The sequence below is a fragment of the Dendrobates tinctorius genome, unplaced genomic scaffold, assembly GCF_039654945.1.
Source record: "Dendrobates tinctorius isolate UK_male_01 unplaced genomic scaffold, ASM3965494v1 ptg000060l, whole genome shotgun sequence".
NCBI classification, from domain to species: Eukaryota; Metazoa; Chordata; class Amphibia; order Anura; family Dendrobatidae; genus Dendrobates; species Dendrobates tinctorius.
In genome coordinates, this window is record NW_027361728.1 from 62055406 (window position 1) to 62073514 (window position 18109).

General features: G+C 40.2%; 1 protein-coding gene across 2 annotated transcripts in view; it reads right to left on the reverse strand.

The window, feature by feature from the left end:
- LEKR1 (leucine, glutamate and lysine rich 1) overlaps nt 1–18109 on the reverse strand; it is a 268864-nt gene that overhangs the window by 10623 nt on the left and 240132 nt on the right. For both annotated transcript variants that reach the window (XM_073579001.1, XM_073579000.1), the window contains exon 11: nt 15042–15206. In XM_073579001.1, the coding sequence (XP_073435102.1) occupies nt 15042–15206 (165 nt within the window). The remainder of the gene's footprint in view (nt 1–15041; nt 15207–18109) is intronic.

An 18109-nucleotide genomic window follows, 5' to 3' on the forward strand; every position in this document is an offset into this window, starting at 1 on the left:
ACCCCCACCTGTGGCACACGCAGAGAGTAGGTAACGACAAGCTTAGGAAGATGACAGTCCATTGAGGTACAAGGCCAGGTGACTGGAGGGTCTCAACATGGCTTCTCTGAACATCTCCATGGAGCCAGGTGACTGGTGGGTCCTAATTCTGGCTTTCTCCAAATGTATCCAAGGGATTAAGGTGCCCAGAGGGTCCAAATCCTGACTACCCCAAACTAATCCAATGTTCAGTCAAGGTCAATGGAGCATATCTGTGTTCTTTCAGCCGGGGCCGTGGTCCCCTATGCTGCCATCCTGTAGAATGTCAAATCTGTGTTGCAAAGAGTCCTTGCTTCTTTAGATGTCCAGATGTATTAGCTGAACTATGTTAGAGAGGCGCATATCCTCTTTTTATAGTTAACAACAGTCCTTCTAGCCAGCATTCAGAGGTAAAGGGGAAGAATGGTGATGAGAGCAGCTCGCATTGTTTGATTATTTATAGTTTATTCTTCAATATTTGCAAGTCAACAAACTGACTGGCCTGGACAATGTGTAATAAATATATCATCAAACATCATTGTTCAATTAACCTGTGTCTGTATCTTCCAGAATAACAGCACAATATGTTACAACAAATGTCAACTTACAAGTCAATATTACAGGCTTATGCGAACAAAAGTCTGTGTTTTCTTGACCAGCCAGAAAGAAATACATACATTCAAAAGTCAACATGTAGATAACAGTCTATTCCTCCTGGCTTATTGAAAATAGACATCTGGTTAATTAAGATAAAATGCTGTGTCGTCACATTCAGCACTTATGCTACGTGTGAATACAGCCTCAAGGTGGTTGTTTTGGTTGTCCACCAGGAGCAGACTTTACTATAGGTCTCTTTTCACAAAGCAGTTTTTTAATACCCTGAAGCAGAGTCAGTGGTTGGACATATCTTAAAATGGATGGATCTTTACAATGAACACTTTGAAACCAGCAGGTCTCAATAGTGAGATAGAATTATTTGCCTTTTAAAAATGAAGAACTCCTAAAAAAAAAATTTGATCCTGAAATAAGGAAATAAGGTGAAGGAAATAAATAACTGCCAGATGTGATATGTGTAATCCCTGATGAAGGCGGTCACAACTGCAAAACCGTGCTGGAGAAGCAAGCACTATTTTTTCCCGAGAGCCCATATTGCTTTAGTGATGCCACACACCTGCATGGCCACAACAGCTTTTTTGAGTGGGTGTCGGTACAGCAGTGACCGGCTGGCACCATACTGACACCAATCATCACACGTGGATCCAGTTATTCGTGTCTGGAATTATTGTCTATATGCATAAATGTTTCGGAAAATCTCAGTTTGAACACTGTAGTCTAATATTACTAATCTTCCGAATATAAACTAGACATAGTAGTGAGTCACAATGACTCCTCATTAGAGAAGTTCTTTGAGAAACCTAAAATATAATGGAGGCCGTCAAGTAAAAAAATCCAGGTGCAGGTTAATTGTAAAAAGTGACATATTGTAGTTTTATTTCAAAAAGTGTATAGGGTTACAGAAAAGTAATTACTTAAGGAAATCCATTCATCACAAGGCTGCGGCGTTCAATTACAGACAATATATTTTTGAATATTAATTTTTATGTTTCAGTTGTGCTTTCATCCACTTCTTACCCAGCCAACCCATTTACGTAGTGCTGTGCACTGATGAGGGGCAGTTACCCCCAAACAGCTGTATGCAAATAGAGATTCTGGTTTCTATATATATCCCAAGACATATGATAATGCTCTTTACAGGGCACATTGACTTATAGGATTGCTACTTTCAACAGATGGCACTAGAATCCCTGAACTCTTCTTGTATGAAGAGGCTATTTGCAAATTAAATTGGAGAATGAGACTAATGTATCCCATACACAAGAGATAAAAGTTGAGCAAACCTGCCAATTTAGGCAGGTTCAGCTGTCTATCTATTGTGTAAGGGGTTGAGTTGACTCTTTCCCAATGATGTCAGTAGCTACAAGGATTGGGCAAGTTGACTTAACACCTGATCCTTTTGATCACCCATGAGATGAGCCATCATTTTACCAGTCAGACTATGGCTTACTTTGTTCTCCTCATTCAAACCACAGGCATATTTAGCTAATCCAAGCATGAATGGGTATGGTGAAAGGTGGCTGTCGGATGAACCAGGACTTAGCTGTCTAGTGTTTATGAGCACCTTTACACAAGCAGATCTGTGGACTAAAGATAGGAAATCTAGAGAGCGCATTTACTTCAACATATACATTTATTATCTAAATTTAGAAGGATAAATGCCAAAAACAAAGCCAGAAGCCAAAGGAATGGACTGTGATATTGACATGAACAGATGTATGTAAACGAGCAAAAAGAAAGCACCGATGTATTCCATTTGGATACATGAAGGTTCTGAAATATTATTTAACATTATCTTTTATTTCTCTTTTTTGACACTGACAAAGTTCTATAAGAACATAAATTTTTTTCACAAGCCACAAAGTACAAAAGGATCAATAAATCATGTGTGAGCTAGGTGGTGGGTTGTCAATTGATAGCAAAAAGGTCAAGACAAGACTTAAGGTCAATCCAGGCATTGACTATAATTCCCATGATGTGAGAGACAATACTTGCAAATAAAATGGCAGAACCTGTTGAAAAAAGGATATTACAGCTTGTTTGACCACAAAATACAGTTAATAAATATAGAACCAGTGATATATTAAGAGAAATATGCAAAATCATGAGTAAGCTATTAAAAATCCTGTTTATTAATAACAAAGAAAGTCAACTAGACCTGATAGACCCTACACCATTATATGTCATTGCTCATTCACAGTGATACCATTCAGTGCAGGACTGAAGATACAACCTGTTTACTGGCAAAGGGAACGTATGCAACTGTGGAGTCACCATGGTTCCACTGGCAGAAATCCATCTTTTTATGTGTCTTTTTATTTTATGCGTCAGATTTGGATGGCATTTATCATGTTTGCTATATGTGATATATACAATCAAACCCAGAAGCAAACTGTTATGCTTGTATCATACACAGGGTTGGACTGGCACACCAAAGAACCGGTGAGCCCTGGATTCTCCTTTAGAAGAGTTCATAGTGCAAACCTTGCAGTTGCTCTGGGGCTCTTCAGCGGGGGAGAAAGTTGGGCCCTCAGAATCAAATCCTCCAGTGGGCCCAATGTTCTTCAGTCTGACACTGATTCATACATACAGTGTATCGCCTTCTGTGAAATGTTTATATATTGACATCATAGTTGCCCAGCGGCGGACACATACACAAGAGGGCGCCTGTGTGAAAACAGCATATAGGCCCTTTGCGGTCAAATACCTTATCAAAATGTACAATTCAACCTACATTGGAGATAGAAGTGGGCCTCACTACCTGCCGGACCCCTGTGCGCTGCACCAATGATATGTCGCCTCTGTACTTACTAACCCTCATTGATTGTATGGTACTGAAGAAAGAAGAGACCTTGATACTGAAAGAACTGCAGGTAGAACACCTGTAACGTCAGGAGTCTGCACTGCGGCAGTACTGGTACTAGTAACCTTTGCAACATTTAGTTTTTAAAATGCAGCTTAAATGAAAAATAAAGCAACTATTCAAAGGAGTTTTTTTATTAAATGGAATCTGTCACCTCTTTTTTGAGATATCATATAATGATAGCATTCAATTGTGTGTCACATAAGGATTCTCTTAGTACTTTTGCTTCCCCCTGACCCCGCACCTTTCATACATAAATACCTTTTTTATATCAGTTCAGATGTATGTAAACTGCCGCTGTCCGGTCCGTTGGGCGGGGCTTATTCACCTGCTCAGGGGGAAGCAAAAGTACTAAGGGAATCCTTATGTGACACACAATTGAATGATATCATTATATGATATCTCAAAAAAGGGGGGACAGATTCCCTTTAAATACATCTAACAGTTTTGTGTATACAATTCCTATGCTCACCAGATTGATGGTTACAGACTACCTAACAAACTTATGCCTAGTCTGATACATACTTCACTTCTCCCTTTACCAATTGCAAACATTCATTGCACGTTTGCATAATCTGAATCATACATACATACATATACTGTATGTTTACATGAATGGGGTTTATAAGCTTGTAATCTAAAAGGAGAAAAAAAAATATTTTTTTTTGAACAGTCAAAACTTTTTTTTTAGTAAATAAAATAAATACAATGCCAGTCACCAATGCAGCAGTGTAGAAATATCAAACGTGAGTGTAGCTACCTGTTGTCCAAGTCCTGGCTGAATGTGGCCCCTTAAAGCAGTCATCTGAGGCTCCCACAATGTGCCGTGTTGACTACTTCTGGTTTACATTATACTTTTAAAAGCTAATAAATTATAAAAAAAAATCTAGTAGTTTGATTACCACCCACACTGCAAAGACATCCTGATAGGGAATTTAGATTGTGAGCTCCAATGGGCTCAGTGATGATCATGTGTGTAGAGCGCTGTGGAATATGGTGGCGCTATACACGTAAAATAAATAAATAAGTAAGTCCAAGGTATCAATTTCTGGTTAATCGTGGAGCACATAGGGAAATGAAGATGACCTTTCAGCACACAGGTCGTCTTCAAGATTGCAGTAATTGATCGTTCTGATGGTGTCTCGGACTCCTGGGCACTTTTGATTCTTTGGTTGGATTAAGGTGGATTCCGCACCCATTGGATTTTAAAAGCTAGAGGTCACACTGCATTATAACACACAACCTAGGATGTCAGGGATGAATTTGAAAGAAGTTTGTCAACTACTTGCAATGACAACCAGCAGAACTATAAATGCAGCTCTGGGTTATACAGGTTGTAACTGTTCTGGACAATGAGGGAAGTCACAACACAATTGATTAAAATGGATGTCATGTAATTCTACATTTCAGTGCTACAGGAGAAAAATGCCAGTCTGGAGAGCTGCTTTACCAGGTTTGTCCTTCTGGGATATGCCCTTTTCATAAACTTATAAAGGTGCTTATTTCGGAGTCCGTAAAATACAAAATCACAATGGGAAACATTCCTAGATTAATGAGTTGTAAGTCTGAGCATGTGTTCAGTAAACTTTTACCTGAGGCCCTGGTCATATTTGCAATGCATTTTATTTATTGCTTCCTTTCAGTTACGGTATATTAGGCACTAACAGATGTTCCTCCAACCACCCCAACAACCGTCTAGTTGTGCTTACTATCAACCAGCATTTTCTTTTTATACTACTGACATTACTGATTATTACAGAGAAAATGATTCAAAATATTTCTACCTTGTACAGCGACGAAATTAATATTTTTTTTTTTACATTTGATATGATATATTTGATATATGTGAAATATACAGGCAGGAAAATATATGTAGCTAATGAATTCTGTTGAGCACCCTGCTTTTAGAAATGGAAATAGATAACAAAGACAACAAATTCTGAATGATAATAAAGGAGCAAGAGAAACAAACTAAAATGTGTCTATACAAATGCACAATGTATGGGAAACAAGGAGAATTAGAGCTGCTAACACAGGAAAAGAAATATGAAGTCATAGGCATCACTGAAACTTAAGCTGGAGTCACACATAGCGACTTACCAGCGATCCCGACAACGATATCAACGTGTCAGGATCGCTGGTAAGTCGCTATGTGATCGCTGGTGAGCTGTCAAACAGACAGCTTCACCAGCGATCAGCACAGCGATGCCAAGCGCGCGGCATCGCTGTGCTCGTTAGCGCTGATGAAATATTCATGTCAAAAATAGAATTAAAATAAAAAATATTGTTATTCTCACCTTCCGATGTCCCGCTCAGCATTCCCGCCTCTCTCCATGCTCCGATCCCAGTAATCCTTTGCGAGAATTACCGCGATGACGTCCGTTCTCGCGGGATCACGAAGTCTCGCGGTCATTCTTGCAAAGGATTACTGGGACCGGGAGCGTGGAGAGAGGCGGGAAGACTGCACGGGACGTCGGAAGGTGAGAATAACATATTTTTTATTTTTTTTTATTATTTTACACCTGATCGCTGGTCTCCCGCCTGTCACACGCAGCGGTGCGTGCTGGTCAGCGGGAGATCAGCGACGAAAAAAATGTCCAGAGGTTTCTTGCAGTGATCAGCGATACCGGCAGGGGGGCCGGTCGCTGATCGCGGTCATACACAGCGATCTCGCTGGTGAGATCGCTGTTGTGTCACAAAAGTTGTGACTCAGCAGCGATCTCGCTAGCGAGATTGCTATGTGTGACGGGGCCCTTAGTGGGATGATACATATGATTGCAATACAAACCTTGAAGGCTACAACTTATTTATAAGAAGCATGCTGAACAAGAGGGGAGGAGGTGTTGCACTGTATGTGATGAAAGCACATATCTCCACAGAGATCTAAGCTTCAGAGAATGGTAGCTCTGTAGAAACTGTTTGGGTAAGAATACAAGGAGAGAAGAACAGAAAGGACACTATTGTAGGATGAACTATTTTTACATCAGATGTCTTTGTTCTGAAAAATACAACATAATGATTATGTGAGATTTTAACTATCCAGATATTTTTTGGTAATCTCTCTCAGGCAAAACTAATGGATCCGGAAAATTATTATCTTCTCTTACTGAAAAGTTTATCTTTCAAAGGGTAGAAGAGGGAACAAGAGGATCTGCCACCTTGGACCCAATTCTTATCAACAGGGAGGAAATGGTTGAGGAAGTAAAGGTAGTTGGGAATTTAGAAGGCAGCGATCATGCTATCCTCGAATTTTGGATTACAAGAGCAGGAAGACCTGCAAGGACTCAGACTTTAAAGTTGGACTTCAGAAATTAGGAAGAAGCCACTTTGGCAAAACGCATGTTGGGGTAATAGGGACCTGTCCAGGCCTGCTTGATTTGCTCTTGACCTCTCTGAAAACTATAGTATACTAGATAAATAACTCCCAACGCAATTATTACCAATTTATCCAGGAGAGACGTGCGTTTATTAATAAGAGATCTAATATAATAATCTGTGGAAATAGGGTACAGACGTAGTACATACAATGTAAAGTAGTGCTATGGTCCTTTCTAAGGAATCATTGCTTTTAATACATTTTAGTCATATAATTTTTCTGTAAAGTCTTAATAAACTTTAGAGTTATATTATATATTATGCTATATTAATCATAGAGCTCTTCTTCTTTTCTGGATATGTGGTATTACAGAAAATATTGGTTGATAGGTATATTTTGAAGTACTATGCATCATATAGGGACATATATTAACCCCTTTACCTCCAAAGGTGGTTTGCACGTTTATGACCGGGCCAATTTTTACAATTCTGACCACTGTCCCTTTATGAGGTAATAACTCTGGAACGCTTCCATGGATCCCGGTGATTCTGACATTGTTTTCTCATGACATATTGTACTTCATGTTAGTGGTAAAATTTCATTCAAATAACTTGTGTTTATTTGTGAAAAAGCAGAAATTTGGCGAAAATTTTGAAACTTTGGCAATTTTCCAACTTTGAATTTTTATGCCCTTAAATCACAGAGATATGGCACACAGAAAACTTAATAAGTAACATTTCACATATGTTTACTTTACATCAGTACAATTTTGGAACCAAAACTTTTTTTGTTAGGAAGTTATAAGGGTTAAAAGTTGACCAGTGATTTCTCATTTTTACACCATTTTATTTTTACAGACCACATCACATTTGAAGTCACTTTGAGGGGTCTATATGATAGAAAATACCCAAAAGTGACACCATTCTAAAAACTGCACCCATCAAGGTGCTCAAAACCACATTCAAGAAGTTTATTAACCCTTCAGGTGCTTCACAGGAATTTTTTGAATGTTTAAAAAAATATGAACATTTAACGCTTTTTCACAAAAAAAATACTTCAGGTCCATTTTTTTTATTTTACCAAGGGTAACAGGAGAAATTGGACTGCAAAAGTTATTGTGCAATTTGTCCTGAGTACGCTGATACCTGATATCTGGGGGGGAATCATTGTTTTGGCGCATGGCAGAGCTCAGAAGGGAAGGAGCTTCACAGAAGTTTATAACGTACAGTCGTAAAATTAAAAAATCACATTTTTTCCACAAAAATGAGCTTTTCACCCCCAATTTTTATTTTCCCAAGGGCAACAGGAGAAATTGGACTGCAAAAGTTATTGTGAAATTTGTCCTGAGTACACTGATACCACACATGTGGGGGTACACCACTATTTGGGTGCATGGCAGAGCTCGGAAGGGAAGCAGCGCCATTTGACTTTTTTGGCTGGAATTGGGATAGGACGCCATGCCGCGTTTGGAAAACCCCTGATGTACCAAAACAGCGGAAACCCCCACAAATGACACCATTTTGTAAACTAGACCCCCCAAGGAACGTATCTAGATGTGTGGTGAGCACTTTGAACCCCCAGGGGCTTCATAGAAGTTTTTAACGCCCGGGCGTGAAAATAAAAAAATCATTTTTTTTTTCACAAAAATGACATTTTTGACCCCAATTTTTTATTTTCCTAAGGGTAACAGGAGAAATTGGACCCCAAAAGTTGTTGTCCAATTTGTCCTAAGTAGGCTGATACCTAATATGTGGGGGTAAAACACCGTTTGGGCGCATGGCAGAGCTTGGAAGGGAAGGAGCAGCATTTGACTTTTTTAACGCAGAATTGGCCGGAATTGAGATCCGACGCCATGTTGCGTTTGGAGAGCCCCTGATGTGCCCAAACAGTGGAAACCCCCAATTCTAACTCCAACCCTAACACCCCTAACCCTAATTTCAGCCCTAACCCTAACGGGAAAATAGAAATAAATACTTTTTTTAATTTTATTATTTTTCCCTTACTAAGGGGATGATAACGGGGGGTTTGATTAACTATTTATGGCGGTTTTTATGTTTAGCAGCTGTCGCACGCTAAAAGACACTTTTATTGTAAAAATAGTTTTTGCATTACCACATTTTGAGAGCTATAATTTTTCCATATTTTGACCCACCGAGTCATGTGAGGTCTTATTTTTTGCGGGATGAATCGACGTTTGTATTGGTACCATTTTCGGGCATGTGACTTTTTTTGATCACTTTTTATTCCGATTTTTGGGACGCAGAATGTACAAAAACCAGCGTTTCATGAATTTCTTTTGGGGGAGTGCGTTTACACTGTTCCGTGTGCGGTAAAATTGATAAGGTGGTTTTATTCTTTGGGTCAGTACGATTACAGCAATACCTCATTTATGTCTTTTTTTATGTTTTGGCGCTTTTATACATTAAAAACAATTTTATATAAAAATAATTTTTGCATCGCTTTATTCTGCGAGCTATAACTCTTTCACTATTTTGCTGATGACACTGTGTGGCGGCTCGTTTTTTGCGGGACAAGATGACGTTTTCAGCGGTACCATAGTTATTTATATCTGTCTTTTTGATCATGCGTTATTGCACTTTTTGATTGGTGGTATGATAATAAAGTATTATTTTTTGCTTTGATTTTTATTTTTTAAGGGGCTCGCTAAAGGGGTTAACCAATGGGACAATTTTATAGGGCGGGTCATTACGAATGCGGCGATACTAAATATGTGTACTTTTATGGTTTTGTTTTTTTTTATTTCCAAGAAATGAATTTATTAGGGAATATTTTTTTTTTTTTAATTTAGCCATTTTTTATAAATTATTTTTACTTTTTTTTTTACTTTATTATACTGTCCCAGGGGGGACATCACTGTCATGTGTGAGATCTCTGATCTGACACATCACATATCGCTGTGACAGATTAGCGATCTGACACAGGCACTGCAGAAGGCTTCCTCATGCCTGCGCTTTGCAGGCACTGAGGAAGCCGGCTCCCTGCAGGCCCCCGAAGGTCCCCGCCGCCATATTGGATCCGGGGATCTGCAGGGAAGGAGGACTCCAGAGCAGCGCAGCACATCGCGCTGCTCCGGGGGGCTCAGGGAAGCACGGAGGGAGCCCCCTCCCTGCCGATGCTTCCCTAAACCCCAGTACACTGCGATCGTGTTTGATCGCAGTGTCCCAGGGGTTAACGTGCCGGGGGTGGTCCGTGACCGCCCCTGACACATAGTGCCAGGTGTCAGCTGTGATAATCACCTGACACCCAGCCGCGGTCAGCGGTGCTCACCCCGTGAGTGCCGCTGATCGCTATGACATACTATCCCGTCCATGGGCATAGGGGCCCGGGTCCCATGGACGGGATAGTACGTCAGATGTCAGGAAAGGGTTAATATATTAGATAATAAAGAGAGCAGAGGCCAAACATACACATCTGCTACATACAAGATGAGACTTCAGATCCCTGTTCTCAGAATCTCTGGGGGCTCAGTAGTCGGATCCCCAGTGATCAGCAAGTTATCCCCGATCCTGGGGATAACTTGATTATTTGGTGAATAACCATTTAAAAAGCCAGGTAGATTCTCCTATTCTTTACAATTACAGTATCAAACATGAACCAAAAACAAATATGTTCACACACACATAAATAAACACACACATATAGATACACACACATACAATACATACATACACACACACACATATACACAAGATGAAAAGGGTGAAGTGGTCAAAAATGATGTTTAGAACGCTGAACTTTTATTTTCCTATTTTGCATTTGTTTTCTCTAAAAATACAGGTCTTCACTGTGATATTGAAGGAATAAAACAATCCACACTGTCTATAAACAAAGAGATGGTGAGGCAACACTTATGTATTTTACATTAATTTTAACCTGCAGATCAAGATGATTTACATCGTAGGGTAGTGAAGGAATTAGCAGAGGAAACTGCAGATCCACTAGCCAGAATCAGGAGAAATCCCAGAAGATTGGAAAAGGGCAAATGTTATCCCTATCTTCAAAACAGGTAAGAGAATGGAGCCAGGCAATTACAGGCCAGCGAGCCTTAAGGCCCCTTTAAATTTAGCGATGCACCAGCGATCCCGATCACGATACGACCCGGTCAGGATCGCTGGTGCATCGCTAAATGGTCGCTAGTGAGTTGCCACACAGGCAGATCTCATAGCGATGCAGCAGCGATACAGCGGTCGTTACTTACCTTTCACATGCAGCGATCCAGGCGTCCTCCCGTCCGCGTCCACGCGTCGCTCGTTGACTCCAGCAGGAAGCCCAGCAGGAAGCGCCCGACGAGAAATGGAGCTGCGCGATCAGCGACAGACAGCGGGGGAGCCAGTCGGAGGTAAGTATCACACATAGCGATGTCGCTAGTTATATCGCTGCTGCATCACCAAATCGGTGATGCTTTAGCGATATTACTAGCGATATCACTATGTGTAAAACCCCCTTTACTTCTATACCAAGAGAAATGTTTTAACAAATTATTAAACAGAATGTATGTAAGTATTTGAATAAGAATACAGTAATACAGAATAAGAATTTGAATAAGAATACAGAAATTAGCCAGAGCCAGCATGGGTTTGTAGCAAACAAGTCTTGCCAGACTAATCTAATTTTCTTCTATGATGGAATTACTGACTGGGTGGATCAGGGAAATGCAGTAAAAACAGTATATCTTGATTTCAGCAAAGCATTTCATAAAGTTCATTATATCATACTATCCTTCTTGAAAAAATTACCAAGTATGGGATAGACAAGGCTACGGTTAGGTGGATTCATAACTGGCTCAGTGATCGTACTCAAAGAGTGGTAATAAATGGTTGAACATCAAATTAGAAGAGTGTTTAAAGTGGAGTACACAAGGCTCTGTCTTGCCCCCAGTGTTCAACATTTTTATAAAAGATCTTGAAAAGGGAACTGAAAATAAGCTAATCAAATTTGCAAACGATGCAAAGCTAAGAGTTTTAGTAATACATGAAAAGACATGAGTCAACAATGTGATGAAGCAGCAAAAAAAAGGCGAACCCAGTTCTGGGATGTATTAAGAGAAGAATAGAGTCTAGATCACGTGAAGTAGTTATACTCCTTCTTGGTCAGTTCTGGACACCACACTTTAAAAAAGACATTGAAAAACTGGAAGAAGCTCAGAGAAGAGCAACCAGGATGATGAACGGACTGCAAACTATGTCCTACGAGGGGTGTTTAAAGAATCTGGGAATATTTAGCTTGCAAAAATGAAGGCTAAGAGGAGACTTATTAGTTGTCTACAAATATCTGAAGGGATGTCACAGTGTAGAGGGATCATCCATATTCTCATTTGCACAAGGAAACACGAGAAGCAATGGAAAGAAACTGAAAGGGAGAAGATACAGATTAGATAATAGAAAACATTTTTTGACAGCGAGGGTGATCAATGAGTGGAACAAGCTGCCACAAAAGGTGGTGCGTTATCCTTCAACAGAAGTCTTCAAACAGAGGCTGGACAGACATCTGTCTGAGATGGTTTAGTGAGTGACCCTGGAGGTCCCTTCCAACTTTAAGAGTATGTTTCCACGGTCAGTAAATACTGCGGACTGGACGCTGAGTACAGCCGCAGCGTCAAATCCGCAGCGACCAGATGTTACAGTAGTGGAGTTGATTTTATGAAATCCCATCTCCACTATGCGTGCAGGGACGCCTCCGGCTTCCCTGCGTAACCAGACACGCGGCGTGTCTTTCCAGACCGCAGCATGTCTATTTCTCTTGCGGAGATTATCAGTCTCCGCAAGATAAATAGCATAGTCTATGTATAGGATGCGGTGATTCCGCATGGTTCAAGGAACACATGCGGAATCACCGCGTGTACAAAAGCCGGCAGCACTTTGGACGGAGCTGCGTCCAAAGCGCTGCCAATACTGACCGTGGAAACATACCCTAACATTCTATGATTCTATAGAACAGGAGGAGCTGATCACATTGATATGAATTTTTGTGGGAAAAGTTTCAGGAAAACATACACACATGGCCAAAATTGTTGGTACCCCTCGTTTAATGACCGAAAATCCCACAATGGTGACAGAAATAACTTGAATCTGACAAAAGTAATAATAAAACATTTCTGGCATTAAACCAACAATGTTGACCATGTGTGTATATTTTATTATTTGAAATTCCTGGTGTTTGTATGCCATGTATGTCTGCATGTCCAGTAGGCAGTCTTAGTCAGTGATTGACAGTCCTCCCTTTATGACTGCACATGCAAAGGTTTCTATCAGTCACTAGTAGGACCTCAGACTGGACTTATATACAGTGTTGGCCAAAAGTATTGACACCCCTGCAATTCTGTCAGATAATACTCAGTTTCTTCCTGAAAATGATTGCAAACACAAATTCTTTGGTATTATTATCTTCATTTAATTTGTTTTAAATGAAAAAACACAAAAGAGAATGAAGCAAAAAGCAAAACATTGATCATTTCACACAAAACTCCAAAAATGGGCCAGACAAAAGTATTGGCACCCTCAGCCTAATACTTGGTTGCACAACCTTTAGCCAAAATAACTGCGACCAACCGCTTCCGGTAACCATCAATGAGTTTCTTACAATGCTCTGCTGGAATTTTAGACCATTCTTCTTTGGCAAACTGCTCCAGGTCCCTGTTATTTGAAGGGTGCCTTCTCCAAACTGCCATTTTTAGATCTCTCCACAGGTGTTCTATGGGATTCAGGTCTGGACTCATTGCTGGCCACCTTAGAAGTCTCCAGTGCTTTCTCTCAAACTATTTTCTAGTGCTTTTTGAAGTGTGTTTTGGGTCATTGACCTGCTGAAAGACCCATGACCTCTGAGGGAGACCCAGCTTTCTCACACTGGGCCCTACATTATGCTGCAAAATTTGTTGGTAGTGTTCTGACTTCATAATGCCATGCACACGGTCAAGCAGTCCAGTGGCAGAGGCAGCAAAGCAACCCCAAAACATCATGTTTTGACTGTAGGGACCATGTTCTTTTCTTTGAATGTCTCTTTTTTTCTCCTGTAAACTCTATGTTGATGCCTTTGCCCAAAAAGCTCTACTTTTGTCTCATCTGACCAGAGAGCATTCTTCCAAAATGTTTTAGGCTTTTTCAGGTAAGTTTTGGCAAACTCCAGCCTGGCTTTTTTATGTCTCTGGGTAAGAAGTGGGGTCTTCCTGGGTCTCCTACATACAGTCCCTTTTCATTCAGACACCGACTGATAGTACGGGTTGACACTGTTGTACCCTCGGACTGCAGGGCAGCTTGAACTTGTTTGGATGTTAGTCGAGGTTCTTTATCCAACATCCGCACAATCTTGGGTTGAAATCTCTTGTCAATTTTTCTTTTCCGTCCACATCTAGGGAGGTTAGCCACAGTGCCATGGGCTTTAAACTTCTTGATGACACTGCGCACGGTAGACACAGGAACATTCAGGTCTTTGGAGATGGACTTGTAGCCTTGATATTGCTCATGCTTCCTCACAATTTGGTTTCTCAAGTCCTCAGACAGTTCTTTGGTCTTCTTTCTTTTCTCCATGCTCAATGTGGTACACACAAGGACACAGGACAGAGGTTGAGTCAACTTTAATCCATGTCAACTGGCTGCAAGTGTGATTTAGTTATTGCCAACACCTGTTAGGTGCCACAGGTAAGTTACAGGTGCTGTTAATTACACAAATTAGAGAAGCATCACATGATTTTTCGAACAGTGCCAATACTTTTGTCCACCCTCTTTTTTATGTTTGGTGTGGAATTATATCCAATTTGGCTTTAGGACAGTTCTTTTTGTGTTTTTTCATTTAAGACAAATTAAATGAAGATAATAATACCAAAGAATTTGTGTTTGCAATCATTTTCAGGAAGAAACCGAGTATTATCTGACAGAATTGCAGGGGTGTCAATACTTATGGCCAACACTGTACTTACAAATACCAAAACATTTCAATAAATAAAACACTGAATAATTTCCGACAAACCTACACAACATTCTGCTCAGCTTGTCCTTCTCTATGCCATGTTGTCAGACTGGACTGCATGTACAACTTGACAGGTTCCCTTTATGTCGGATGTATACGCAGAATCTGCATGATATATATTAGAATCTCAGGAATGGAAACTTTGACATTGTAGCTGAGCAATGCTAAGGCCATCGTTGGCTGTAGGCATCAAACACTGGTGGATGTTGCTTCGAGCAGCTGAACAACATACACAGCAGCACTAACCTTTCCTTCTAGCGCCTCGCTCTTGCTTTGAAAATTATTTAACATTTCCTCATGTTTTTGTCTCTCAATTTCCAATTCTATGTTCGCTTCTTCACGTAGTTGTCTCTTAGTTTCCTCAAGCTTTAGCAAATATTTTTGCTGTTCATTTTCCATTTCATTCTGCATCTTTAAAGAGAAAGGAAAGTAAAATCCAGTAAAACATGTAGTCAGATAATAAACAAGTTTTTTGTAGTTAATACATTTTTTTCACAGATTGATATCACATCTAATGGCCACATACAGGTTTACAATAATTTCATGCTCAATTATCATATTATAGCAATGACCCGCATTCTCAATTTTCACCCCTGAAATCAGTCCACCCTTTGTTGACTGATACAGCCCTAATGGCTACAGTGGACTCTCCTAATACAACTCACTGGTGTAACTGAATTCTAGGAATATAGTTTCCTGATTCCAGTGATTTGTCACTTACTGGGCTGATTAGTGTAAATTTGATATAAAAGTTTTATCAGCAGGAGATTATTACTAGAGGACTAGTAAACCTGCTGCGTGGTAGTTAAGCATATTCATGAGCTCTGTATAATTCCGTCCCCACTGATTATCAGTTTACTGTGTACATTGTACATGATCAGAAAGCTGCCAATCAGGGGTGGAGGTGGAGTTATACAGAGCTCTACATTCAGATAAATGCTAGATCTGCAGCAGATAAAACAGTGATTTTATCCAAACGACAGCAAGCAGCCCAGTAAATGACAATCAGTTTCTGTGCCCCTACATTATGCTGCTTTCAGATGGGATAGCAAAAACCTCCTGACATATTCTCTTTAAGTGGAATCAGCTGGTTTTTGCTAAGTCATCTGAGGACAGCATGACGTAGAGGTTAAAACATTGATTTCAACGATATGTCATACAGTTAGGTCTATATATATTTGGACAGAGACAACATTTTTCTAATTTCGGTTCTAGACATTACCACAATGAATTTTAAACAAAACAATTCAGATGCAGTTGAAGTTCAGACTTTCAGCTTTCATTTGAGGGTATCCACATTAAAATTGGATAAAGGGTTTAGGAGTTTCATAAAATCATAGAATCGTAGAGTTGGAAGGGACATTTGGGCCATCTGGACCAACCCCCTGCTCAAAGCAGGATTTGCTAAATCATCCCAGACAGATGTCTGTCCAGCCTCTGTTTGAAGACTTCTATTGAAGGAGAACTCACCACTTCTCGTGGCAGCCTGTTCCACTCATTGATCACTCTGTCAAAAAGTTTTTTCTAATATCTAATCTGTGTCTCCTCCCATTCAGTTTCATCCCATTGCTTCTAGTCTTTCCTTGTGCAAATGAGAATAAAGAAGATCCTTCTGCAATGTGACAGCCCTTGAGATATTTGTAGACAGTTATTAAGTCTCCTCTCAGTCTTCTCTTTTGCAAGCTAAACATTCCCAAATACTGCAACCTTTCCTCATAAGACAGGGTTTGCAGACCGGTCACCATTCTGGTCACTCCTTTCTGAACTTGCTCCAGTTTGTTGATGTCTTTTTTAAAATGTGGCGCCCAAAACTGGACACAGTATTCCAGATGAGGTCTGACCAAAGAGGAGTAGAGGGCAATAATGACTTCACGTGATCTAGACTGTATGCTTCTGTTAATACATCCTAGAATTGCATTTGCCTTTTTTGCTGCTGCATCACACTGTTGACTCATATTCAGTCTGTGATCTATTAGTATACCCAAGTCTTTTTCACATGTACTGTTGCTTAGCCCTATTCCTCCCATTCTGTATATGCTTTTTTCATTTTTATTGCCCAGATGTAGTACTTTGCATTTTTCCCTGTTAAAAACCATTCTGTTAATTGCTGCAAACTGCTCCAGTTTATTTATATCTTTTTGAATCTTCTCTCTCTCTTCTCTAGTATTAGCTATCCCTCCTAGCTTTGTGTCATCAGCAAATTTAATCAGTTTACCCTCAATTCCTTCATCTAAATTGTTGATAAAGATGTTGAACAATACAGGGCCCAGGACAGAGCCCTGTGGTACCCCACTTGAGACATTCTTCCAACTGGATGTGCAAACATTTACGACCACTCTTTGGGTCCGATCACTAAGCCAGTTATGGAATCCACCTAACAGTTGCCTTGTCCATTCCATACTTAGTCATTTTTTCAAAAAGGATTGTGTGAGATACTTTGTCAAATGCTTTGCTGAAGTCAAGTTATACTATATCTACAGCATTTCCCTGATCCACCCAGCTCAGTTCCTTAACATGTGCCATCCTGTTTTTAAAGGGACCAAAACTAATTGGACAGATTAAATAATTGTAAATAAAATGTTCATTTCTAGTACTTGGTTGAAAACCCTTTGTTGGCAATGACTGTCTGAAGTCTTGAACACATGGACATCACCAGACGCTGTGTTTCCTCCTCTTTGATGCTCTGCCAGGCCTTCACTGCAGTGGTTTTCAGTTGCTGTTTGTTTGTGGGCCTTTCTGTCTGAAGTTTAGTCTTTAACAAGTGAAATGCATGCTCAATTGGGTTGAGATCAGGTGACTGACTTGGCCATTCAAGAATATTCCACTTCTTTGCTTTAATAAACTCCTGGGCTGCATTGGCTTTATGTTTTGGGTCATTGTCCATCTGTAGTATGAAACAACGACCAATCAGTTTGGCTGCATTTGGCTGGATCTGAGCACACAGTATGGCTCTGAATACCTCAGAATTCATTAGGCTGCTTGTGTCCTGTGTCACATCATCAATAAACACTAGTGACCCAGTGCCACTGGCAGCCATGCATGTCCAAGCCATCACACTGCCTCCGCCGTGTTTTACAGATGATGTGGTATGCTTTGGATCATGAGCTGTTCCACACCTTCGCCATACTTTTCTCTTTCCATCATTCTGGTAGAGGTTGATCTTGGTTTTATCTGTCCAAAGAATGTTCTTCCAGAACTGTGTTGGCTTTTTTTAGATGTTTTTTAGCAAAGTTCAGTCTAGCCTTTTGATTCTTGATGCTTATGAGTGGCTTGCACCGTGCAGTGATTTTACTTTCATGCAGTCTTCTCTTTAT